The sequence below is a fragment of the Emericellopsis atlantica genome (genome assembly GCF_019669845.1).
Source record: "Emericellopsis atlantica unplaced genomic scaffold F5Z01scaffold_33, whole genome shotgun sequence".
NCBI classification, from domain to species: Eukaryota; Fungi; Ascomycota; class Sordariomycetes; order Hypocreales; family Bionectriaceae; genus Emericellopsis; species Emericellopsis atlantica.
In genome coordinates this window covers 70,137-93,583 of record NW_025764735.1, presented here as the reverse complement: position 1 = coordinate 93,583, position 23,447 = coordinate 70,137, and the positions used below count along the sequence as shown (strand labels likewise).

The 23,447-nt window shown below is 59.7% G+C and overlaps 9 protein-coding genes across 9 annotated transcripts; 4 read left to right on the top strand and 5 right to left on the bottom strand.

Annotated features, from left to right (window-relative positions):
- Positions 1-496: 496 nt before the first annotated feature.
- Positions 497-2,468, top strand: F5Z01DRAFT_683711 (uncharacterized protein; the record flags this gene model as incomplete). Its single annotated transcript, XM_046265872.1, has 3 exons — positions 497-537; positions 917-1,258; positions 1,289-2,468. 3 exons carry the CDS (start codon positions 497-499, stop codon positions 2,466-2,468), a joined length of 1,563 nt encoding a protein of 520 aa, XP_046114651.1.
- On the bottom strand, positions 2,306-4,282 carry F5Z01DRAFT_693690 (G protein-coupled glucose receptor regulating Gpa2-domain-containing protein; the record flags this gene model as incomplete). The annotated part of the gene is made up of 2 exons (XM_046266225.1): positions 2,306-3,888; positions 3,952-4,282. 2 exons carry the CDS (start codon positions 4,280-4,282, stop codon positions 2,690-2,692), a joined length of 1,530 nt encoding a protein of 509 aa, XP_046114650.1. The 3' UTR covers positions 2,306-2,689.
- A 1,794-nt stretch (positions 4,283-6,076) lies between these two features.
- Positions 6,077-7,592, bottom strand: F5Z01DRAFT_677545 (WD40-repeat-containing domain protein; the record flags this gene model as incomplete). The annotated part of the gene is made up of 2 exons (XM_046265365.1): positions 6,077-7,341; positions 7,391-7,592. The coding sequence occupies 2 exons, from the start codon at positions 7,590-7,592 to the stop codon at positions 6,077-6,079; spliced, it is 1,467 nt and encodes a 488-aa protein (XP_046114649.1).
- Positions 7,593-8,203: 611 nt separating this feature from the next.
- On the top strand, positions 8,204-8,853 carry F5Z01DRAFT_345239 (thioredoxin-like protein). Its single transcript, XM_046259233.1, has 2 exons — positions 8,204-8,703; positions 8,765-8,853. Exon 1 carries the CDS (start codon positions 8,345-8,347, stop codon positions 8,681-8,683), a length of 339 nt encoding a protein of 112 aa, XP_046114648.1. The 5' UTR covers positions 8,204-8,344; the 3' UTR covers positions 8,684-8,703; positions 8,765-8,853.
- A 109-nt stretch (positions 8,854-8,962) lies between these two features.
- F5Z01DRAFT_639959 (WD40-repeat-containing domain protein) lies at positions 8,963-11,932 on the bottom strand (the record flags this gene model as incomplete). Its single annotated transcript, XM_046262483.1, has 3 exons — positions 8,963-11,306; positions 11,367-11,673; positions 11,788-11,932. The coding sequence occupies 3 exons, from the start codon at positions 11,930-11,932 to the stop codon at positions 8,963-8,965; spliced, it is 2,796 nt and encodes a 931-aa protein (XP_046114647.1).
- Positions 11,933-13,574: 1,642 nt separating this feature from the next.
- F5Z01DRAFT_677542 (uncharacterized protein) lies at positions 13,575-14,881 on the top strand (the record flags this gene model as incomplete). Its single annotated transcript, XM_046265364.1, has 2 exons — positions 13,575-13,655; positions 13,733-14,881. 2 exons carry the CDS (start codon positions 13,575-13,577, stop codon positions 14,879-14,881), a joined length of 1,230 nt encoding a protein of 409 aa, XP_046114646.1.
- Positions 14,882-15,364: 483 nt separating this feature from the next.
- On the top strand, positions 15,365-19,229 carry F5Z01DRAFT_628851 (uncharacterized protein; the record flags this gene model as incomplete). Its single annotated transcript, XM_046261627.1, has 8 exons — positions 15,365-15,439; positions 15,496-15,506; positions 15,569-15,626; positions 15,678-16,397; positions 16,491-16,639; positions 16,718-17,488; positions 18,149-18,247; positions 18,398-19,229. The coding sequence occupies 8 exons, from the start codon at positions 15,365-15,367 to the stop codon at positions 19,227-19,229; spliced, it is 2,715 nt and encodes a 904-aa protein (XP_046114645.1).
- Positions 19,230-19,315: 86 nt separating this feature from the next.
- Positions 19,316-21,397, bottom strand: F5Z01DRAFT_665128 (uncharacterized protein). Its single transcript, XM_046264144.1, has 2 exons — positions 19,820-21,397; positions 19,316-19,761 (listed from the first exon to the last, which is right to left on the bottom strand). Exons 1-2 carry the CDS (start codon positions 21,161-21,163, stop codon positions 19,597-19,599), a joined length of 1,509 nt encoding a protein of 502 aa, XP_046114644.1. The 5' UTR covers positions 21,164-21,397; the 3' UTR covers positions 19,316-19,596.
- F5Z01DRAFT_665125 (cell cycle control protein) lies at positions 21,398-23,285 on the bottom strand. Its single transcript, XM_046264143.1, has 3 exons — positions 23,177-23,285; positions 22,174-23,124; positions 21,398-22,124 (listed from the first exon to the last, which is right to left on the bottom strand). The coding sequence occupies exons 1-3, from the start codon at positions 23,187-23,189 to the stop codon at positions 21,649-21,651; spliced, it is 1,440 nt and encodes a 479-aa protein (XP_046114643.1). The 5' UTR covers positions 23,190-23,285; the 3' UTR covers positions 21,398-21,648.
- Positions 23,286-23,447: the final 162 nt, after the last annotated feature.

The following is a 23,447-nucleotide window of genomic DNA, read 5'->3' as shown; positions in this document are numbered from 1 at the left end:
GTTATTATCATCGTGGGCCTGTCAGATCGGCGTGGCCATCCATCAAATGGCAGGGTCTCACTCTGCTGCTGATTGATGGCGATTCTTCAACACTAAAGGACCCCTCCTTTCCCCAGACCTGGCTCTTTTGGACTTCTACTCGCTCTCATCTTCTTTATTGCGCCTACGATAATCAACAGCACCTGTCCTTCCCTAGACTAACCGATGCCTCGGGAGTGTGGCCAAGCCAGCCGGGTCACAGTGTGACTGCGCCTACATGAGCGAATAGCGACCCAAGGACCGGGTCTCCAATAGTCTCGACATTGCGCTCCCGTCCTGGATCCTAGGTCCTAGACTCCTAGTAGGTCCTAGGCCGGCCGGTCAGTCAGATTCGCGCGTCGAACCCCTGGCTCCTTGGCTGGGGAGCAGGAGCCAACAATATCGAGTCTTCCCCATCGCCTCCCGCCCACCCGCCCAGTGCAGCCCGCTACGTGCGATGTGTACCCTGGACGTGAACATGGACATTGCCAATTTGGAAGACACCATCATGGAGATGGCGTGAGTGTCCTGCAGGCCCGAGAGGGCGCTCCCTGACCTGACTGACGAGTCACAGAAACTCCTTGACGCGTCTCAATAATAACGAGGCCAGCGCGGCAAGCAGCAATCAGGGACAAGCCACGCCGAGGACCGCCGCCCCCACGGGGCAGCAGCTGAGAGGTTCTTTTTCACACGACATCAGCCCGTTATCCACATTCTCGGCGACGAACACCACTACTACCAGCACCTCTCCTGTTTCTCGTTCTTACTTTCCCTCACGTTACAGCTTCAGCCCTGCGGCTTCCCCAGACTTGGAGACTCACCAGGCGGTCATTCCTTGGCCCACCCTCGAAGGCGAGGCCACTTATATCCGCCCTTCACAGGAATTCCTCGAACAGAGACGCTCTTCCACGGCGCGCAACAGCGTTGCTCACCCGGGCCGGCGCCTCTCCATCGCCTCTTCGGCGCACACGCGATCATCGTCCTGTGCCTCCAGCACATCCCACATGTTGGGAACGAGTCCCTTCCCGGCTCCGCTGAAGCCTCTACCGCCTGTGCCGGCCTCGGTCAGGACGTCTCAGCGCACGTCATCACAGCCGTCTTCATGTGACCAGTCGTCCCTCGATATGGACCGCTTGTCACATGCGTCGAGCACGACCTCGTCCAACCTGTCGAGAGCGTCCATGCAGTCCTTCAGCGTGCGGCCGCCCGTGCCTCGTCGCCCGCCAGAGCACCTGCGCCCGTCTCTGCCATCGTCCCCAAACACACGCAGGCTGTATCCCCTCGAGATTGTCTATTGGAAACAGCTCGCTGGTGCCGAGAAGCGCAAGAGCGGCAAGACGAACATGGTGCACTATCTCGACATCTCCACCAAGGCTAGCACGGTGGCCACCAAGCATGGCAACAGCGTCATCAAGTTCTGGGAGGTCTCGTCGGGGGATCTGGTCGGCACCGTCAAGATCTCCGCCTACACCGAGGCACACTGCAGGTCGCGTGACTACCTGATCCGCAGCCACCTCATCCTGTCCGAGACCAACCATCTCGCCGCCATCGCTACCCGGTTTGGCCGCACCATTGAGATCTGGGACTGGAAGATCAACAAGAAGCTCCAGGTCATCGACGACACTGACCGGTGGGTGGCCGGTCGCTTTGAAACGCACGACGTGGGCTGGAGTCCGCTCGCGGCCTACCGCGGCAAGGACGCTCTGATCGACCTGTTTGCGGCCACGCCACAGAAGAAGCCGTTTGTCAAAGTCCGCACCATTGACATTCGAAAGGCCGGACTGCCTTTCACGCCTCAGTACCCGGAGCTGGCGCTGTCCTCCACCAGTCCACTGCTCGTCGCCGCCGCGGGGCCCCGTCCGCCTCGAGCGGGCCACCCACCGCCCGACCGGGAAACGATGCTGGTGACGTGGGACATTACCGACTTTCGGGAGGTCTCAAACGCCCCCGACCGCGTCGTCAGACCGTGGCAGCACAAGGAGCTCGAGACAGCGCTGCCGTGTAACCTGACAGCCTATGGGGACCTCGTCCTGTCCATCTGGATTCCGTCTGGCTACCGCACCGTGACGAATCACAACGCCAGGGGCGAGCTGGAGTATACGTTGACGCCGGTGCCGGTGCCATTCCGCTACGTCCTCGTGTGGGATCTCAGCGAGAACTCGACGCGCACGTACGGCATCCCCAACACCACGTCGTGCATCTCGCCCGACTGCCGCTTCGTGGCGTACAGCCAGGTGGCCGAGCGACGGAGCAAGATCGCCATCCTGGACGCGCAGTCGGGCGAGGAGGTGTGGAGTGCGGGCGGCGAGGGCAACCTCAAGTCGCTCGATCAGGTCGGTGACCTGTCCAAGGTGACGGATCTCGCCTTCTCTGCCGACGGGCGGTTCCTGGTGGTGGGCGAGGTCGACGGCAACACGAGCGTGTACGACGTGCGGGAGTCGGCGTTCTAAATGGTCTAGATCCGGTGATGAAGTGCTGGTGAGGCGTTTTCGGCAGATACCTCTTTGTTATTCTTCTGGGGGACCGACTGTTCATGGCGTTCCAAGCAGTTTGTGGGTATTATATGCATTCTCTCGGTATATACATGTGCTTTCCTCTGTATATACATGTGTTTCTCAATAAATCTCAGTCATGATCATTACCGCATTTGACTCTTTGTCTGTCTATCTATCTATATACGCCCGTAGTCCTTCTCCGTACTGTTGACAGAAGGGCTCGTACTCCCCGAGGGGTTTGGGTATCTCGGATCCCGGTCCTTGCCGTGTTCCATCTCGACGACGACGGACGTGACCGTGTCCATCTGGATGGCAGCCGTGCCCCGGAGGGACTCCTGACTGACGCTCCGCGCGCCCCCCGGTCGACGGTCGCCCCGGGCGGGCCTCTCGGTGTCAGAGCCGCCGCCCAGACGCTGCCACGACCACCAGCCGCCGGTGGTCTTGTCCTCAGCATGCCCTCCTGCGCCGCCGCCAGGGCCGTGGGGGTTCCCGCCCTGGACCCAGACCATGTTGCCAAAGGCGCGCTGCTGGGCGGTCTGCATGAAGCGAAAAGTGGCGAGGCCCGTGTCGGCGCTGTCGACGTCGTGCTTGCTGGCAAAGACAATGACGTTGCGGGTGGTGCCAAAGAGCATGCAGTCAAACATGCCGTTGGAGGCGATCATGGCGCCGGCAAAGCACATGTAGCCGAGGGGCACGTCGGCGCCGGCCATGCTGGCGATGCGGCCGAGGGCGAGCGGGGCGGTGCAGAGGACGTAGATGACGGGGTAGATGAGGAAGGCCGGGTTGTGGGCGAGGTTGAGCTGGGACGAGGGACGCTCGACGGTGCGGGTGCGGTCGGAGACGGCGGCGCCGTGGGCCCGAGCCTCCTCGCGGCGGATGTGGATGAAGATGGTGGTGTAGAGGCCCGAAGTGACGGCGATGGCGATGAAGATGAAGAGGTAGTGGGTGAGGAGGCGCAGGTTGGAGTAGGCAATGTTCATCCAGCACCAGGCGCCGGCGCGGACAAAGAAGCCGCCGTAGTGGGCGCCGTTGGCGGTGGCGAGGACGGGGACGACGGAGATGGTGTAGACAAAGAGCCAGGCGCCGGCGATGACGGTGTAGAGGACCCGGTGCGGCATCTTGTAGCGGCGGACGACGGAGAGGTAGGTGTGCACGGCGATGAGGGTGATGAAGCAGCTCGAGGCCAGGTCGCCCGTCGAGACAAAGAGGCCCTGGGTGAAGCAGGTGGGCGTGCCGACGCGGACCTCGTCGTACCGGAGCCACTCGGCGTTGAGGAAGAAGGCGATGCCCTGGTGCATGTCGGCCAGGAGGAGGTTGAAGATGAGGATGAGGAACTGGTTGGGCGGCTGTCGCTTGATGGTGGTGGTGGTGGTGCCTGTCGTCGTTGTCTTCCGCCGCAGGGACTGCCGCCGCTCCGCGTCGCCGTCGTCATTGCTACTGCTCTTGCGATCCTTGTCCCCCGAGCTGCGCTCCTGTGTCTGCTGCGCGTCCTCCTGGCCGTCGGTGAAGATGGTGTCGATGCCCAGCGCAAAGTCGACCCTCCGCTGGAGCGACTTGCCGTTCTGCTCACTGGCGACAATGTGGCCCTCGGGTCGTGCACGGGGCGTTTTCATGTAGTGCCAAATCAGCTTGTATGTGAGGTAAAGGAATAGGACGCTCGACGAGAAGAAGGAGACAAAGGCCATTGTCGTGATGGCCGTGAGTCCCTGTTGTAGACTGGGGGTCAGAGCCAGCGACTGGCCCGACTCGGCCAGCTGCCCGTTGACCATGTTGTCGGTGGTTGTTGTGATGGCGGTGGCGATGGTGAATGGTGTGATGAATGGGGATAGGACCCTTCTTGTCCGCCCTCAGCCTCAGCCTCTTCGTTTTCCGGATCCGTGTTGCTGCCAATGATGATCCAAGTCACCTAACTTCCCGGATGGTTTGCCTAGAAGCAGGGACACAAGAGTGAGGTGATTGATCACTTGAATACTGCGTCTGTCGAATTACCTAGGCCAGAGAGCGTCCGATCCTCATATTGGGGGTCCTCGAGTCTCGAGATCTGATGGCGGCGCCCACACGTGGCAGCCAGTGTGTCTTGTCAGATTTCGAGAATACTGTACATAAGGCCGTCTCACGGTAAAGAAGAAACGACCGCATGACACTAGTTATCAATAATTCATACCTACCGGGGCCGGACTGCCCCTGGGCAATCGCTTGTCAGGATGTGCATCTTCAGTGGTAAGCGAGTGGCACCATGTCCCGTTGAAGCTAGGCGCGCAGGCGGACCCCTGACGCCCACTGCAATTGTTGTGCCCTGCGAGTCATGGTCCTGCGACTGACAGGGCGTCTAAATGTGATGATCCATCTTTCTCTTCCTTTTAAGGCGACCGGCAGTCTATTCTCGCCGGGGTGGCCAACGAGGGAGGCTCCAAGAGGACACCACGCAGAGTGAGGCTGCTGAGGCAGGCGGCGATGGAACTTGCGCCTAATTACTTGACTTACAGTAATATGTATGAGCATTTGGACTCGGGGAGTCCGCGGCCTTCGGCAGGACAGTTTCAGCCCTCTCACCGGTAGGGTGACATTTCTCTGTCTGAGGATTCTGCGTTTGTCTTGACATGTGGAGTTTGGAGGTTTTGTGGCTGGCTTGGCGGCGCAGGCCGACGGGCAGGCAATCGGCGACTGTCATGGAACGACGAGCGAGCGAATAGAATCCCCTGGGCCCCGATGTGTGAGATCTTATTGATGCGTGCGTCTCGAGTCTAGACTCTAGTCTCTAGCCAAGTCCGCCGACGTGGACTGGACAAGGCGCTAGCCAACGTGAACTAGCAAGGCCAATTGCCGGCGGGGCTACGTATCTCATGTCGTCGAGCGTCGACTCTGCGATCACTGATAGATCACTGCTGACATGTCGTCGTGAATCGTTCCAACGCAACGGTCGGTCCTGGAAGGCCTGCCCTGTCGACAACCCCCTGCGAACGATGTTCAAACTTCAAAGACTCGAAGTGATGGATCAGCAGGATATTGGATGGATGATGGACCACTGCCAGGGCCAGGGCCAGGCAGCCAGGGTGATGATGTTCCAGTGGATCCAATCAAACGCCAGGCCCTGCTTCTCCACTCCATGTCCCCAGGGGTCCAGTCCAGAGGGCCAGCACCATCATCAGCACCTTATTAATTACCTTAGCGAGCCTTTCTAGCGGAGCTAACAAGCGCCGGCTGTCGCCCAACGGGCTCCAGGTCGACTCGCGGAATTTAGATTGACTGCAATTGAGACGGACAAGTAAGTCACTCACCTGAGTCACCTCATTATGTACGTATGCACAAAGGTAACTAGCCACGCCTCATGTCATGCAGCCTCTCGTCAGATGATCATCTACGATCTGCCAGGCACCGTGCGTGCTCTCCCACGTGTGCGCGTCGATGCAGTATACGTAGGGCTGAAGAGAAGCAACGATATGATATATCACAGAGGCATAGGTGGACCTGTCATGTACGCACGCTTTCAACACGGGTGAGCAGTGGCTTCACTGCGTAGCAGACTGCCCGCATCTAAATACATTCATTTCTTCGTTTCTGCATCACACGCTAATCGTGCGGAACACGCTAAACTCCTCGCCGGTGGCGACGAGGCTGCCCGTGATCTGCGGGTGCCAGTGCACCTCCTTGACGTCCTTGAGGTAGTGCACAAAGAGCAGCTGGGGCGGAACGTCCGAGGGGACACCGGCGCCCTTGGCCTCCTCGTCGTCCAGCTCGACGGCCAGGTCCCAGAGGGTGACGGTGTTGTCGCCCGCGGCGACGGCGACGATGGAGTCGTCGGTCGGGTGCCACTCGACGCTGGTGACCTGCTCCTTGTGGTAGTCAAAGCTGGCGAGCGGCTGGGGGCTGTCGCTGCTCGTCTTCCACTGGCGCAGGTCCCAGACGGCCCAGGTGCCGTCGTCGGCGCCCGTGGCGAGCAGGTGCGACGTCTGCCGTGACCAGGACATGACGTTGACGTCGTGCTGCGAGACCTGCATGGTGATGGCCGGCTTGCGTGCCTTGGAGCGAATGTCCCAGACGCGCACCGTGCCGTCGCTCGAGGCCGAGGCGAAGACGCTAGTCTCCGACGGCGACCACTGCAGCTCCTCGACGCTGCCCGTGTGGCCCTGGAAGGGCCGGTTGTCCGTCTGGAAGCCGCCGCCGTCGGAGCGCGACGTCACGTAGATGAGGCCGTCGTTGTCGCCCGTCAGCAGCTTGCCCGGCACGGTGGACGACCAGTCGACGGCGTAGCCCTCGGCCTTGTGGGCGCGGATCGTCGAGAGGGGCTTGTTCTGCTGCGCGGTAATGGTCGACCCGGGCGTGTCGAAGGACTCGAGGTGAGGCGTGATGTCGTGGATGTAGACGTCGCTCGACTCGGACATGGTCGCCGTCAGGGTCGTGCCCGGCCGCCCGGCCTCCTGGCTGGGCAGCTGGGTCGCGCGCACGCGGTTCGTGGTCGACTTGAGGGGGATGGTCTTGCTCTCGAGGATGGGGTCGGCGTCCTCGTCATCGTCGTCGTCGTCGTCGCTCGACTCGTCCCCGTCGCCCTTGTTCATCCTGCTCAGCCCGCTGAACTTCATGACCATGAGCTGGTTCTCGCCCGTGCGCGCCGTCTCGGCCTGCGTGCCCGCCACGGTGTACATGGTGGCCGGGTAGGTCTTGCGGTTGTCGCCCAGCCCGTCCTTGAGCACGTCGAACGACAGGCAGGGCCAGGGCGTGCTGAGGCTGTGGAACATTTCGTAGGTGGTCGGGTCGGGCGCGAGCGTCTGGCCGGCCTCGAGCTTGTTGCGGCCGACGATGAAGGTGCCCTGGTCTACCTCCATGGCATCTGGGGGGGTCAGCAAAGGTCCATGTCTCTCATGTCAGTCTCAACGTACCCTTCTCCTCGGCCTCGCGCTCCGCGTCTGGGCGGCCGTCGACGCCGGCCTCGAGGATCTCGTCCTCGCTCTCGAATTCGTCTTCAAACTCGTCCTCAAACTCGCCCATGTCCTTGGTCGCATCGTCCACGTCCATCTTCTCAGGCCTGTCGCGGTCCTTGAGGGGGCCATCCTCGGCTGCGTCTGCCGTTCTTTTCGACATGGTCTCTTTTGTACTGGCCTGACTGTCAATCGCTGGTGATGTCTACACAAATGAGGCTTCTTTGCAAGAGAATGGTGGTGGTCGACTTCTTACAGATGTCAGTTGTTGCGACCACCACCACCACCAGGCGAGCCCAAAATGACGACCCCTCCAAAACTTTTTTCCCCAATGCGTGTCCCCGCCCGCCACCGATAAGCGATAAGGACTGGACCTCCAGTCCTTGTGAATTAGACATGCTGCCGTCGGAGCGAAATGTGCGCCTGGGTCGGCATTGTCTGAGCGCTCATGACATGGCTCATGGTATGATATCTGCATTTGAATTCCAAATATGCCACTCGGGTGGTCCAATCGATGCTGACAGACGTGTGCTCAGCTCACCATGCTTGCCTGCGGCGCTGACTAGTCGTGTATTCCAGAAGCCTCAAGCGATTGAATGTAATCCGCGATTCCAAAGCGCCATCAATTGGTAATATGCTCTTGTCTGCGCCATCAAGCCGTACGCAGGTCCAGTGGTCGAGCCGAAGCACGTCAGCCCGCCAGCCGCTCTTTTGTCAGCAGACGACGCACCGTCCCGCCGTCCGCCCGCCCCCCACCAACAAGCATATTAAACCCCCAGTCTGCCTGCCTGCCCCTCGTCGCGAACGCGATCCTCAAGACACATCAAAAGATCGGCACCCGAAGAGTAATTAAAAGAGACGACTCTCCCACGCTACAGAAGAATCACTAGAAACTGCAAGAGAACGACCGCCGCCATGTCCGTCCAAGACATCACCTCCAAGGCCGAGTTCGACGCGCTCCTCAAGACCAGCCCCTACGTCGCCCTCCAGGCCACCGCCACCTGGTGCGGGCCCTGCAAGGCCATCTCGCCCATCTACAACAAGCTCGCCGAGTCCAACAAGGACGCCGCCGCCGCCAAGTTTGTCCGCTTCGACATTGACGCCGATTCAGACCTCACACAGGAGCTCGGCATCCGCTCCGTGCCCGCCTTCTTCTTCTTCGAGAACGGCGAGAAGGTGGACAGCGTCGTCGGCGCGAACCCGCCCGCCCTGCAAAAGGCTGTTGGTGCGCTCGTCGAGAAGGCGAGCGCGTGAGGGGGCGTTGACTGTGGCACATGGTATGGGGGACATGCGCGAGGACTTCATCATGGGATAGAGATTGCGGGAGAGCGTCACATGGATGGGGAGTAGAACATGGAGAACAGGTCACTTTTTGCCATGCATGAGAAATGAAAGAAATGAAAGAATATCGGGGTTTCCCCTTCCCTTCAACAATGCTTTTACGTCCAAGGGGCCCAAACACGTTGATCTTCCTTATCATGCTTCGCTCGAAAACTCCGGCTAATGGTCAATTCGCACACGTCCGTCCAAAGCTCATGACTTCTTGCTAGCAACAGAATCGCCGCTCAGTCCTTGAATCCTAGAGTCCACCCTCGGATTCACAACGGGCACTGCTGCTGGTGTTGGGGGTGGGGACTCCTCCATCGTCTCCGACGCGCCCAGCTTGGACGATCCCGAGGGGAGTCGCGCGGCCGACGACAGACGACGCGTCTGCTTGTCCTCCACGACAGACAGGCGCGCTGTCTCGCTGACACCCATGCTCCGTCGCCCCGGCGTGTCGGTCGGGCTGCCAGGGGCCAACGATCCAGAGGGGGCCTTGTTGGCTGGTCGCCACCGGTTCCAGAAGCTGCCGTCGCCCTCGGGCTTCCTCGAGTCCGCCACGCTCATAAAGCTGAAACTCGGCGTCGGTGGAATCGTCGCGTCGGTGAGGTACGTCTTGCCCAGCCTGCCCGTCGTCCGCGTCGTGTGCGTGCTGCTGGTCGGGCTGCCGGGGGGGCTCCTGAGCATGGACCCCCGACTCGTTTCCTGCGCCGATGTGCCGGTGGTGACAAGCGACGTCCTGCTCGCCTTGTTGGGCGATAGCGAACGCTCGCTGCGCGCCGGGGTCACGTTCCTGCTTCGGAGCCGGGTCCCGTCCACGTCCTGCCGCCAGCTGATGATCCGGTCGGACGCCGGTTGCGGAAGGATGGGGCTGTTGGCGAGACTCACAGACCCTCGTCGCGACTGTACGCGGCTCGTCCCACTCGCCTTTGTCCTGACGCTTGCGCTGCGGCCCACGCCTCCTCCCAGCTTGCCTGAGAACTTGGACCCCGTCTCCCACATGTTCTGCTGCCGTTTGACGTACGCGCAGTCTTGACGAAAAACCTTGATCGTGCCTGTCCTGTCCGTGGTGATGATGATGTTGCCGTCGTGGTGTTTCGAGCGCTCCACGTACGCCGGCGTCTCCTCTGGCTTTCTGGCGTTCGAGTCGTGTCTGAGACGCTGGCTGCCTTCACCGTCCCCATCAGATGCCTGGCTTTCCGCCAGGCTGACCAGCGTAACAGGTGGTGGGTTGCAGAGGTCATAGATGGGATCGCCCGACGCGCTCAGTAGCTGTCTGCTTTTCGTAGGCGCCACGACGGCCGTTGTGACCACCTCGGGGTGCGCGTCGAAGCATTCATGAGGCTGCTTGTCTCGATCGCCGCCGTCGACGGCTGCGGGGCCCCAAATGTACGCCTTTCGATCCTCGCTGCCGCAAATGATATGTCGTCCATCCTCCGTGAAGCGGGCATGGATCTGGCTCGACTGGTTGACATGACCTCGGTACTTGGCCTCCAGCATCCGGGTTTTGAGACTGTATACCCGGACGCGCGAGTCGTTGGAGCTGATCAGGACTTTGACATCGCCCGCGCTCGGTCCGGACTGCACATTGATCGTCTCGATGCCCGTGATCTTGCTGCCCTTGGCGTTCTTGCCCCTCGACGACCGCACGTGAATCTGAAACTGCGCCTCGAGGCCCTCTGTCTCGTAGAACGTGCACATGCCGCTGAGCCCACCGCAGATGGCCGTCTTGCCGTCCGGGCTGAAGCCCACGGCCGTGATGAACTCGCCCGCCTCGGCAGAATACGGCACATCCTTGTCCGGGATGCTCCACAGCCTCAGCTGCGCGTCGAGGCACCCTGCCAGGAAGAAGCGGTCGTCCGTCGGGTGGAATGCGATGGACGTGACAATGTCCGTGTGCTTGAATGTCGCTAGGCTCTCAGACCGCGAAGGGTGCCAGAGCTTGACCGTCTTGTCCATGGAAGCAGACAGCAGAAATCCATTCTTGCCCCAGGACATGGACAGGACCTCCCCCGTGTGCCCCTCAAACTCACGGATCGGTTTGCTTCGAAAGACGGGCGCGCTCAGCTTCTCGCCAATGTTGCCGCACTGCACCTCGTCCTCTTCCTGCGCCTTGCGGTCCTCGGGCGTCGAGATGACAGCGTACACGCGGATCCTGTCGTCCTTGCCTCCGACCGCCAGGTAGCGGCCGTCGCAGCTGAACTCGGTCGCCCAGATCGCGGCAGAGCCCCCCTTGAGGATCTTCTTGCCGACCGCCATTGACGGCGCGCGGGTGCTGTCGTCGTCCTTGTCGGGGCCGGCCGCCGAGAGCTCTTGCGCCAGGAACATCCTGTTGAACTCCCGGGCCTTCTTGTTCCTGGTCTTGGCCTTGATGTACCGAGGCGGCTCCTTGTAGAATGGGATGTAGCCACCGCCGGCGCCTAGTACCGAGGTGAGTGCGCGCGCATTGGCACCGTCGTCCCGTGCTTCGCCGAGCTCAGAGTCGGAATCAGGCACGTCATCGTCTCGTGTCCATGGTGTTCGCATGCTGAGTCGGCTGAGGAACGAGGATCCCTTCCTGCAGAGAACATGGTCAGTAGCTGAGCTCCAGATGGGGGCACGCTTGGCAGGCACTCACCTCCACTCCTTGGTGGCGTCTACCACAGCACTGGGCGGCTTGTTGTTTGTCGTCGTCTCTGCTGCCTCCGTGTTTGGACTCTCGGGACGGCCAGGGACAAGCAGCCGCTGAGCAATAGACTGGGATTGTTCGGTATGGCTGTTTGTACGCAGGTATATCTGATTGCTCAGGGGATCCAGTCCGATGGAAGGGGCGTTGGAAGCAGTAGGCCTGAGCTGCCCCTTGTCCCCCTTTGCGTTCTGTGTATTCGATCGTGAGAGGCGGGTTGTGGTGGAGCGCCTGCTGTTTGCTGGCGGGCTTCCATTGCCTAGGGTGGAATCTTTGTCAGGATCATGTACCCATTAGACTCAAGCCACCCGCCGTTCCAGGAGAAGCGACGCGTGGAAGGGACTCGGGGGGAGGAGCCAGGATGTCGACGTACCTGTCGCGGCATCACAGCCACCACCATCGGGACCGGATGGTGGGTTTGGAGACCCTGGGGCCGGGGCCGCGTCGGAGCTGCCGTCGTGCAGGGCGCCATCGCCTTGGTGATTGGCAGACGGTGTCATTGAAGAGGCATATCCCATGCTGCGCCTGCGCAACGTACGCCAAAGGGGTGCGCTTTCGTGGGCGCGGAAGAGGGCACAAGTAGGTGGCCGGGCGGACACGCGCTGGAACTTGGGGAGCTCTCAGTCCGTCTCGGATTCGGGTGGGTCGGTACGAGGCTTCGGGCCTCGCTCCTCGTTCTCATGGGCCTCGTGCGTACGTATACTACGTACTTGGTGTACGTTGACTCGCGTGCCGACGAATGACGAGCTTGCGAATGCGAGGAACCGCAGGTGAAAACCGCGGATCACAAATATCTATACGTGTAATAATAATTGCAATATTGATAATGCGTGGACTCGGACGCTTCGGACCTTGGTCGTTCGACCGTTTATGGTATGGTTCTAGAACGCTGGCTGTCCTTGTTCGCTGGAGCTTATTTGAATAGGTAGCTGTTCGTGGAAGGTCATTCGAGCTTGGGAGGGCTGCTGCCTGCAGGGGGTCTGGCGCAGCAAAGGGGTCGGAACGAGCTGGTTTGATCAGTCGTGGACAGATCTCACGAAGCCTTGAGAAAGTTGAGAGAGTAATGCCGTAGCATCAGCGCGACAAGACATTGCGGGAGGCAAGTACCTTCCTTGATCACCCAGTCAAGCAATCCTGGGCGCCACGGTGTAAGATACCCTGTACACATCATCATCACTAGGTACCTGGTAGCAGCTGGTGCCTCAGATGCCAAGCCGGCCTATGCAGGCATCGGAAAGCAGGATCATTATTACCTCTCCCACATTTCTAAAGCGTCAATCGCCAACAACGCCAAGTGGCTACTTGCAAAGCACCTGGGATCTGCAGGAAGTGTACCCTCGGCGCGCCCCCATTGTAGCAGAGGCGTCGCATATCACTCGTACAGCCACAGCTCTCATTGGAGCCACAAGAAATGTGCCTCGCTCGCTGCTGAGCCCAGCTCAGTCATGACGTTTTTTTGCCAACGTGTGGCACAGTCTAGGCCCTGAAGCGCAGGTAAGGTAGTTGAGCGATCCTCGCAAGCCACAACTCCATCAGGCGCCGATCTCTCCAATGACCTCACGAAAGTGTCAACGCCGCGCGGTGCCGTTCACGTTGCGCCGTGCTACCGGTCTTGGACTGCTTTTATTGCCCAAAGGAGAAGCTGTGCCGAGGTGTGCGTATGCCTTGGTCCGTCGCTTTCGCATTGCGCCGGTCCGTCCGCTCTCATTAATGAAAGTGATCTTGGAGACAACGGCATGATTTACCACAAGAGCTCTTTGACATCGCCCAATGCTATGATGCGGAAGGAAACCAAAGGTCTCCCACAATGGACAAAAGAAGCTGTCGATACTAGCTGAATTTCATCCAGACACATGCTTCGAACTTGATAGACAGGTGTCAGTTTCTCACTAGGTTCTCTTCCTCATGAATCCAATTTTTTCGTTTTCTTCTAATCTCATCACAATCATAAGTTACAAAATGAATTGTGTAATCAGCTTACAGACTGATTGATCGGTGCTCGGTGCCCTGTGGTCTAGGGTAACTCAACTCGCATAAAAACCAGCTGGTCGGACATGGCTTATCGTCGTCATGGGCTTGTCGCAGCCTGACGTGAACATCTAAACCCAACTCACGACAGCGCTCTTACAACCTTCTGCTAGCATTGCCTCAAGCGCCATCATGAAGCTCGCCAAGCGGAAGATTCCCGCTGACATCGAGGGAGAGGCGGTCTCTCTCTTGCCGGAAGACCCCGAGGACATGGTGTGTTCTTCTCTCAACTTCTCCCCGCCGATGCTGCTGCGGCGTTGCCCCTCCCCCACTAACAGCTTCATTTCAAGTGGCATATATACAATCTCGTGCGTCCGGGCGACATAGTCCATGGACACACCAGTCGCAAGGTCGTCCGCGAGAATGACGACACGGGGGCCACCAGCGCAGAGCGCGTCCACCTCGACCTCGCCATCAAGGTCAAGGACACATCCTTCGACCCCATGACGTGCATCCTCCGAGCGTCAGGTCTCGTCGTCACCGAGAATGAGGCCGCGAGCTTGGGCGCCCAGCACGCCCTCGAGTTTGAGCCGAACCGGTCCTTCTCGCTCATCAAGCCGGAGGGATGGGACTCGGTCGCGCAGGAGATGATGCAGCAGGCGCTGTCCGACGACAAGAATGGCGCGCTGGCCGCCGTGGTTATGCACGAGGGCCTGGCCAACATCTGCCTGATCACAGACTACCGCACTGTGCACAAGGTCAGGGTCGAGCACGCGGTGCCCAAGAAACACGACGCCTCGTCACACCAGGACGCCGGCATGCGCAAATTCTATGAGAAGACGCTGGGGTCTCTCTTGCGCGCCGCCGACTTCTCCAAGTCGAGACCGCTCCTCCTGGCAAGTCCCGGCTTCGTCGCCGCCGACTTCAAAAAGTACATTGCCGACCAGGGCCGAGACAAGTCTGACAAGACCCTGACGGCCGTGGCCAAACTTGCCGAGGTGGTGCACGCACCGTCGGGGCACCTTCACAGCTTGAACGCGGTGCTCAAGGACCCCAAGGTGCTTGCCAAGATGAAGGACGTCAAATACGCAAAGGAGGCGTTGTTGCTGGACACATTCTTCGACAAGCTCAAGCTCGAGGACGGGCGGGCCTGGTATGGCACCACAGCTGTCGAAAAGGCAGTCCAGGATGGTGCGGTCGGACAGGGCGGCGGCGTGCTGCTCATCAACAACATCCTATTCCGACACGAGGACCTGGCGATACGGAACCGTTACGTGGCCCTCGTCGACCAGGTCAAGGCCCTAGGGGGCGAGCACCGCATCCTGAGTAGTGATCACGGCAGCGGACAGCGCCTGCAAATGCTCGGACACATTGCTGCGATCTTGACGTACCCAATGCTGGACCTGGACGAGGACGAGGATGAAGAAGAGGAGGCTACGCCGCAGAACCGAGAGCGGCAAGACGACGACCAAATAGATATGATGGACAGCGTGATATGAAATGAAAAAAGAGACGTGAATACCAATCTATTGCGTATCTTTGGGGTCTACCATGGCGATTGACTGCAAGTGCACATGTGCATAGGCGCAGGTCTACAGGGCTCAGAATATCCCATGGAGAATAGGACTGGAAGACCCCTAGTCGTTGAAGCGACGACGCCCTCCTGCAGTTGATGATGTGATCTTGCGATGTGTATAGCCGGTGATGGAACTGGATCAATTACCTGGTACTCAGCACGTTCTCACGTAGTACGTAGACTAGAATTATCGGAGACAGGTAGCGCATCACGATGAGAGCCACAGGCCTCTAGTTGAGCCCCACACCAGCTTGACCTACACACGTCACTACTATCTCGATCTCCGCTTAACCCCGGTTCTTGTCGAATATATAATGCGACTGAAAGGCAAAGTACACCAAACAAACTGTATCCCCCGCATTACAACATACACCCTTCAACATAGTGCAAGGTTATGCTCAGGACAATGGCGAACAAGTTCAGCATCTCATCAACTGTCAAGCTCAGGTCGGGCTACGAGCTTCCCGTCCTGGGGTTTGGTGTGAGTACCAATGATAGCTAGTCGTCGAAGCTAGGCGACTGACTTGTGTTATCTAGGTTTACAAGACGTGAGGCTTGCCTTTCTGCACCAACTGCCAAGTTGTCAATAGGCTGACCAACATGAATATAGTCCCGCAGACCAAGCCACTGATTGCGTTCGACAAGCTCTGAAGATTGGCTACCGACACGTAAGCGAGAAGTGCGCATCAGTCTAATGGCACAGCACTGACATCCAGCAGATTGACTCGGCCACGGCCTACCACAACCAGGGGCCGTCCGCTGAGGGCATCAAAGCCGCCGGCGTACCCCGCGAGGACGTCTTCTTCACCACCAAGGTCCCCTCGGGCGACACGCCCCTCGGCTACGAGAACGTCAAGAAGCTCGTCGATGCGGCCATTGACGAGACCAAGCTCTCGTACCTGGACCTCGTCCTCATCCACTGGCCCCATTCAGCGGGCCCCGAAGGTCGCAAGGGCGCCTGGCGCGCGCTCGTCGACGCTGTCGAGGCCAAAAAGGTGCGCTCCATCGGTGTCTCCAACTTTGGCGTGCACCATCTCGACGAGCTCGAGAGCTACATCAAGGAGCTCGAGACGGAGCGTGGGCCGGGCAAGGGAGGTGTCATTTCCGTCGGCCAGTGGGAGCTGCACCCCTGGCTGACGCGCCCGGACATTGTCAAGTGGTGCAACGAGAGGAGCATCGCCATCGAGGCCTACTGCCCCATTGTGCGTGGACAGCGCCTCGACGACCCCAAGGTCCAGGAGCTGGCCAAGAAGCACGGCAAGACTCCTGCCCAGATTTTGCTGCGCTGGAGCGTGCAGAGGGGCTATGTTCCCCTCGTTAAGAGCGTGACACCCTCGCGGATCGAAGAGAATGCTGGCATCTTTGACTTTGCGCTGACTGATGAGGAGGTTGAGGATCTGCGCACGGACGAGTACAGTGTTTGCTCGTGGGATCCTACGGTCAAGCCTCTGGAAGAATGAGCTAGGGGTGCATATGGAAGCAAAGTAATCCTCAAGAAGAGAACGATGAATATTTCAGTGTGAACGTTGCAGATCAAGATCATTCAGGGTCAAAGTGCTACTGTAGCTGTGGTGGGGGCACGTGACATCGAGATCACCACGCGACAGACTTGTGTCGTACGGAGTAGACGCCCCGCCAAACGACATGGAGCCGTGAGACGCGACTTAGCACGCACCAAATCGTACTACGTAACCCCCAAGCACCTCAGAGTCAGCCCATCAATCAGATGAACTCGCAAAAGGCCAGACATACTCCGAAGATCCGATGACGGGCCCGATCGCTTTGCGATGCCCGTGCAAAACACGTTCACGCTCATAACCGAGCGCATCGCCAAGAACAATGCCGCCGCCGAGACGTCGCGGCCCATGACCTCGAAGCAGCTCAAGAAACAACACCAGAAAGCAAACCAAGGACCCAAGTTATCCCGTATCGAACAGCGCAAGCTGGAGCTCGCCGAGCAGGAGCGTATACGCAAAGAGCTGGAAAAGGACCGACAACAGGCCCGTGCACGGATCGCCCGAGACAAGAAGAAGGCCAAGGAGGAGGCGCAGAAGGAGGCTCGTCGTAAGAAGGGGAGGCCGCTCGTCGACGTCAGACCGAGTCAGGACACCATTTCTAGATTTGTGAGAGGAAACGGGAACGGCAAGAAAAGAGACGGGAGCGGTGCTGCCGTTGGTAGGATAGCGGCGATTGCAGAGGAGCCAGAGGACGGAGAGGCGCAGACAGCAGAGCGATCGAGCAACTCGGATATGCCGAAATCGTCAAAGAAATCCACGCCACAGTCAGCATCGGGATTGACGGCGTCCAGGCTTGTAGAAGCTAGGCCAGAACCACTAGCACGAGACGTCAGCAACAACAGTGTGCGACCCCCAGATCAGCCACTCGAGACCGAAGATGAGAAAGGAGACGAAGAATCCGAGCCTGCAGATAGAACTGCGGGATTGCCATCTGATGCCTCCCCTCAACCATCGTCAAAACCACCAGCAAAGTGCGAGCACGCACCGGAGATGCCGATTCCGAACCCGTCGACGTCACCCGCCCCCAAGGGCACAGAAGCTAAAGGTTCCAAGTCGTCGAGCGCCCCGATAGACCCTGGATCGGGCATTCATCCGTGCTTGCAAGACGAGGGCCCCATCGATAGCGCACGACCTTTGCCTGAGCCGCCAGCTTCAGGCGGGCTTCCCAAGAAAAGGGCCACGAGTACAGGGAACGAAGCAGCCGCCATGCCGCCAGATCACAATGACGACCTTTTAACAAACATCGACCTCGACGACCTACTAGACGATGTGTCCATCAAGGATCTTGAGACGGTCATCAGTGGCCGCGAGCAAAAGCCCGCCAATGCACCAGTGGCAGAGCTGTTCGAAGACGACTTTGCCGATGATCTCGTACTGACGCAGTTGCCGCCTAAAACTGCATCAAGCCCCGTGGAAAGTTTTGTTGATCGCAGCGAGTGTGCTCCAGCAAAGTTTCGCGGCTCCACGGTACCCCTAGGACCTCCAGCGGCGGCCGAAGAAAGGAGCACAGGATCTGAGCCCGGTATGGACCTACAAGAGGGGCTCTTGGACGGTTTACTGTTGGACCTGGGCATGGGCTTCTCACAGGATCTCGATTTGTACGACGTTCCAGAATTGGAAGATCCGCCAGCCGTGGACGCTTCCGCAGAAGACCCCCAGGCTGAGCCACCGAGTTTTACAAGCACGCAGTTTGAGGACGACCTGGGCGATGATGCACTCGAGGCTATAGACGCCATGCTCGAAGGTTGTTCAGGCCCTCAAACAGAGCAGAAGTCACCATTACCACACAAACGTTCGATGGGGCCTCATAACCAAGAAGGGTCATTTCAAAACCCAGTTTCTATAATTCCGAATGTGGCGACTGTGACTGCACCGGATTTCTCCAGTTTTGGCGAAGATGGCTTGGAAGATGATCTTCTTAGAGGGTTGTTCATGACACAAGCGCCTGTAGACGCCTCTGCGTCTGTTCCTCAACCTTTGGACACGGCGAAGCCGCAGGTCTCCGAGGTCAAGACAGCCGACACGAGCACATCGCTCTCCTATGCTGCGGACCTCGGGATCCAGCGGCAGCCATCACCGCCCCGGCCAGATCCACCCATGAGTACACAAGCTGTCTTGATGAACTTTGACGACTACTTTCCTTCCCCGTCCCAGCAGGAGCGCGAGTTGGAGGACGACAGACTGCCCTTTGTCTCCCAGAAGACACCTTGTCCGCCGCCCAGACCACCACGACCACAGATGCGCAAGGCTTCACCGCACCCGACGCAGGCCATGGCACCACCGCCTTCACCGAAGCGTTTCTTCAGCACATCTGGCTCGAACGAACTGCTTTCCCTGGCTGTGCATCGCAGTCGCCGCGACATTGCCCTGGAGAATCTGCACGACCAAGACCGCCACAGGGTGCAGGCTGGCACGAATCAACCCAACCGCCAGCTTCAGCGACAGGCGGAATGGCCTGGCCGGTCCTCGGCGGCAGGATCCAGGAAGCAGACAGCTCCCGGCTTCCGCCATACTATGAGAGCCCCATTCATGAAGCGGCCCGCGCAGGGGCGGCCACCTGCCTTCAAGCAGGCCAGAGCGCCGGCGGTTCGTGCGCCAGACGTCCGGCCTCCCCCCTTTAAACCGCCGGCTAAGCACCCCTCCACAGGGAAGGAGAATGACTGTCCGCCGCCGCAGGACGATGTGATGATTGCGTCGCAAGAGACGGAATACGGAGGGGGTTGGATAGATGACATTGCATTGGATATACTGTGATGACGAGGGGGAGGTCTCCCCCTTCTAATGAGGCATGAGTACTAGGATATCCCCATTTAGCGAATACAAGCGATTTTCTTTGCTACTCGAGATTTTCGAATGGCCTGAGGACAGGTTAATTAATGATTAGAAAACGCAAGATAGACACGACGGTGTGGCTCACCAGCACCTCCGCATGTGATAATTAATTTGAGATGAACTCCTACAGATGCGTGTAATGCCGCCCTATGAGAGAGAAAAGGACCAAGCTCGGGCTGCCATGTATGACCCGCTGCATCTATGCCGTCTCCCCTGAACACCATGCTCGTGTGGTAGGAAAATCAAAAAGGCAAAAGGGAAGAAAAAGCAACGCCAGAAGATGCCCTCCTCAGACGTAGACACCCACCCATTCGCCCTTGGCCAACACGGGCGTCTCACATCCGTCGACGGCGCAGTGGATGTTGCTCGCGGCACCTGAGCTCGGGAAGCCGGCCGAAGGCTTAGTCTTGCTCTTTGTCGCCTTCCTTCTCTCGAAGCAATTGTAGCAGTATACCTGGATGACAGGCAGATTAGCAAAAAGAAAGAAAAAGTTGAGACCCAGGTCTGCTTACGTGGCCGCATTTCTTGAGCGCCCAGAAGTGATGCTCCGGCGCCCGTTTCCTCTTCCTGGACCCCGAGGCCTTGCTCGCGGCGGCGGACGGTCCCACGCCTGTCTCGTAGGCGAGTTCCTCGCTGCACAGCGGGCAGACGGCGACCATGTCCTCCTCCGGGTCGGCGTTTGTGTTGCGGGTGAATCCCTCAGTCGTGGGCGGTGTCTTCTCGCGAGTCGGCTTGGGCGCCTCGTTCTGCGCGGCCGGGTATGTGCCGGCCGTGACGTCCAGTCTCATATCTCGCCAGTTGTAGGTGATGTTCCGCAGGGCGTTGATGCTGCCTAGACGGGCGGCCCAGGAGAGGGCCCCGCCGCCGCGTGGTGGCGTCGGTCGGGCGGGGCCAGGTCCCATGCCCATGTCGACGAGTAGATCCGAGGAGGGCGGTAGGGGGAGAGGGAGCGATGGCCGGGGCAGGCGGCCCGCGGGTCTCTGACGTCGGGCGGGCGATGCCTGGGCACGCGGTGGATGGCGGTGGGAGACCTCGTTGATCTCGTCGTCGTCGCCCGTCAGGTCGATAAAGGACTGCATGTTGGATCTGGAGATGGTGCCGTCGCTGCGGGCGAGCGTGGGTGGCGATACGCGGTTGGGTCGACTGCGTCTGGGGTTGTTGCTCTGCTGGGAGGACGGCAGAGGGGGCTGCACCTCCACAGAGGAATCGTCGTCCGCTGTCAGGTCGATGACCCCGTCCGCTGCGGCAGGCGCCGCGCTCATCCTGGGAACTCGTCGGCCGTGGGCGTGGTGGCGAGGATCGTGCCGTGGGTGGTGATGGTGGTGGCGGCGATGATGGTGGTGGTGGTGATGATGGTGATGGTGGTGGTGAGGTCGTCCGCCTGGGGTGGTCGAGCTGGCGGCGGCGGTGGCGGAACGGCTTCGTCGTTCTGTTGTCGAGTCGTCGTGGCGAGGATCAAGACTAGGTTCGGCCGTGTCTCGTGCTATTCTTGTAAGGTTGCTGAGACTGTTGCGCAACCCGCTCAACGTATCGTAGACTGCGAACTCCTCGTCCACATCCGGCAAGGCCCTTAGGAATTCGGCAAATTCTGGCTCAAGATAGTCGAGATACGTGGGCGCTCGATTCTCGTGTGACTGGGTCGGGGATCGCGCAGGCGGAGGGCTCGAATCGCCCAGAACGATGGGTTGGGATGCCTCGCTGTAGTCGATGTGGCGGCTTCGGCGGGGGCGGGCGTTGGTGCGGGCAGCAGGGGAAGGCGTGACCTCGACGACGTCCTCGTCGCTCTCGGCGTAGAGTGAATGGGCGTAGGTTGAATGGTCGTCGACAAAGAGGCCGTCTTCCAGGTCGAGGTCCATCCTGGGTGGCGGCGTGAATCCGCGTGAAACTGACGGCAGCCTGAACTAGGGATGAGGCGAGGCAGCTGTGGTGGATGGAAATTCGTCCGAGGTTGTGGTTGACGCGTCAGAGGGTCGATATATACTGATCATGGTCTGGGTACGTGGGAGGCGCGTCGCAGGAGGTAAGGCTGTCCTGTCAGTGAATACGTGGTGACCATGCACAACGATCAAATGCGAGGGATGGATGATGGATGATGTTGTGCCATGTCTAGCGGCGGCTGTCAACCCACTTTACTCGCCTGGCACTGCTGGCAGCCTGTGGGTGAGTTAGCGCCGCACATTCGACTCCGATCACGCGCGAATCGCCACTCGACGTTTTAACTTTTTCTCACCATGAAGCAGTTACTCAGCAAGAGAGGATAGATGGCAGATAGTGAGATTGCAATTCATTCCCAAACACCGCTCTCTAGATAGGTAGACCACAAGCCCCTTTTGCCAATTTGCTATGCCTGAACGCCGAATACAGTTACAACACCCTCGCCATTGACCGACACCAGCTTCTGCCCGCTCTGGCCCCATCGCACAGCGACCGCACCGACGGAGCTCCGGAAGGGCTCAGCCCACGCCTTCTTGGACTTGACGTACTGCTGGACCGTGACCCCCGAGGCGCCTCCCGTCGCCAGGAACTGCCCAGTGTAGTCCCACGCCAGCGACTGCACCGAGCCCCCGGTCTCGAGCACCTTGGCCGTCCTGGCGTCGCCCTCCTTTCGTAGATCAAAGATGGTGACCGTGGTCTGCCCCTTGGCGATGCCAGCGAGCCAGTATCCGTTCTCGGAGAAGGTGAGGGCCTGCACGGGCGCGCCAATGTCAAACTCGGCCGCCAGCTCGAGCGTCTTGGTCATGAACAGCTTCAGCTTGCCCGAGACGGTGCCCGCCGCGAGCAGGTGGCCGTCAGGGTGGAATGCGCAGGTGGTCAGGGCTGTGATTTGTTAGCATATATTTTCCACCTGGACCACATGGCAACTTACGGGAATCCGTGTAAGCACGGCTGATGCGTCCCATGTTGGTAAAGTCGTAGAACACGACGCTCTTGTCCGAACCAACAGAGGCCAAGATCTGCTCCCCAGGATGCAAGCTCAAGCCGGTGGCAGCACCCGCGTGCTCGCTGGCTTCGCTCACCTGTTCGCCATTCTGGTACACCTTGACAGAACCCTGGCTGGTCGCAAACACGACCTTGGAGGCCGCAGCCAAGGTCGCCGTGACGGGCTCGTCGACAGCAATCTGGTGCTCCACCGTGTCCGTCTCGATCAAGTATGTGGCAGACGCGCTCTTCAGTCCACCCAGCGCAGCGATCGTCTGGTCCACGTCGAGCGAAGTCGCCTGCGCCACGGGCAGGGCATTGGTAGTGGCGGGCGCAAACGCGCTGACCTCGTCCCCGGTGACCCAGCCCTCGGGAATCGGTCGCTTGGATCGACCTTTCGACTTGCTGGCCTGTGTCTGGTCCACCTGCGCCGCGAAACTCTCCGGTAGACCCTCGACGCTGTCCACGGCCATGGCGTCGCCGCCGCTGCTGCTGGCAGCGCCCCCGGTGACGGTGACCTTGCCCAGTGCGTCGCGGGCCTCGTCTCTCTCCCTCGTCAGCCTCGCAATGACGCGGACGGCGGCATCGTGCTGGTAGAGGGCGGTCGCGAGCTCCTCGCGGGTGCGCGCCAGCTGCTCCTTGAGGTTGTAGGTCTCGAGGGCCAGGGCGTCCCACTCGTTCTGAAAGGTCGCCAGGAGGGCTGGGATGGACGTCAGGGTGGGTGGCCGCGGTCGGACGATGCGGGAGGATGTGATGGGGAGGAGGTCTTCCGGCTGCAGCGCCTCGCCCGTGTTGGGCTCCGTGCCGTGCTCGTGGATGTACTGGTCAATCAGTCGCTTCTCGTAGATGACGCCGCTCTTCTTGGACACGACGGGCTCCTGGGGGGCCTCGCCCGATACTGCGTTGGTCAGCGGCCAGAACAGAGGTGGGGGAGCGCCTGGCAGACTTACTTCCGCAGAGCATGTTGACAGATTGAGGGTGTGGCGCGCTCAATCGCGGTTTGATGATGCGCTGGTCGCGGCTCGAGATTTTGCTGGCCTTGGCCTTAGGTACTTGCTATCAGGCTGCGATGCACGGACCAACTCTCTGCATGGGTCACGAGGTGATAAGGCAGAGAAGCTTTATCGCGGGTCCGTGCCAAGACACGTCCGCCGCGGGGTCCAGCCTCCAGGACTCCAGTGACCTGACCTGACCTGGGGCATCTCACGCACAGGCACAGCA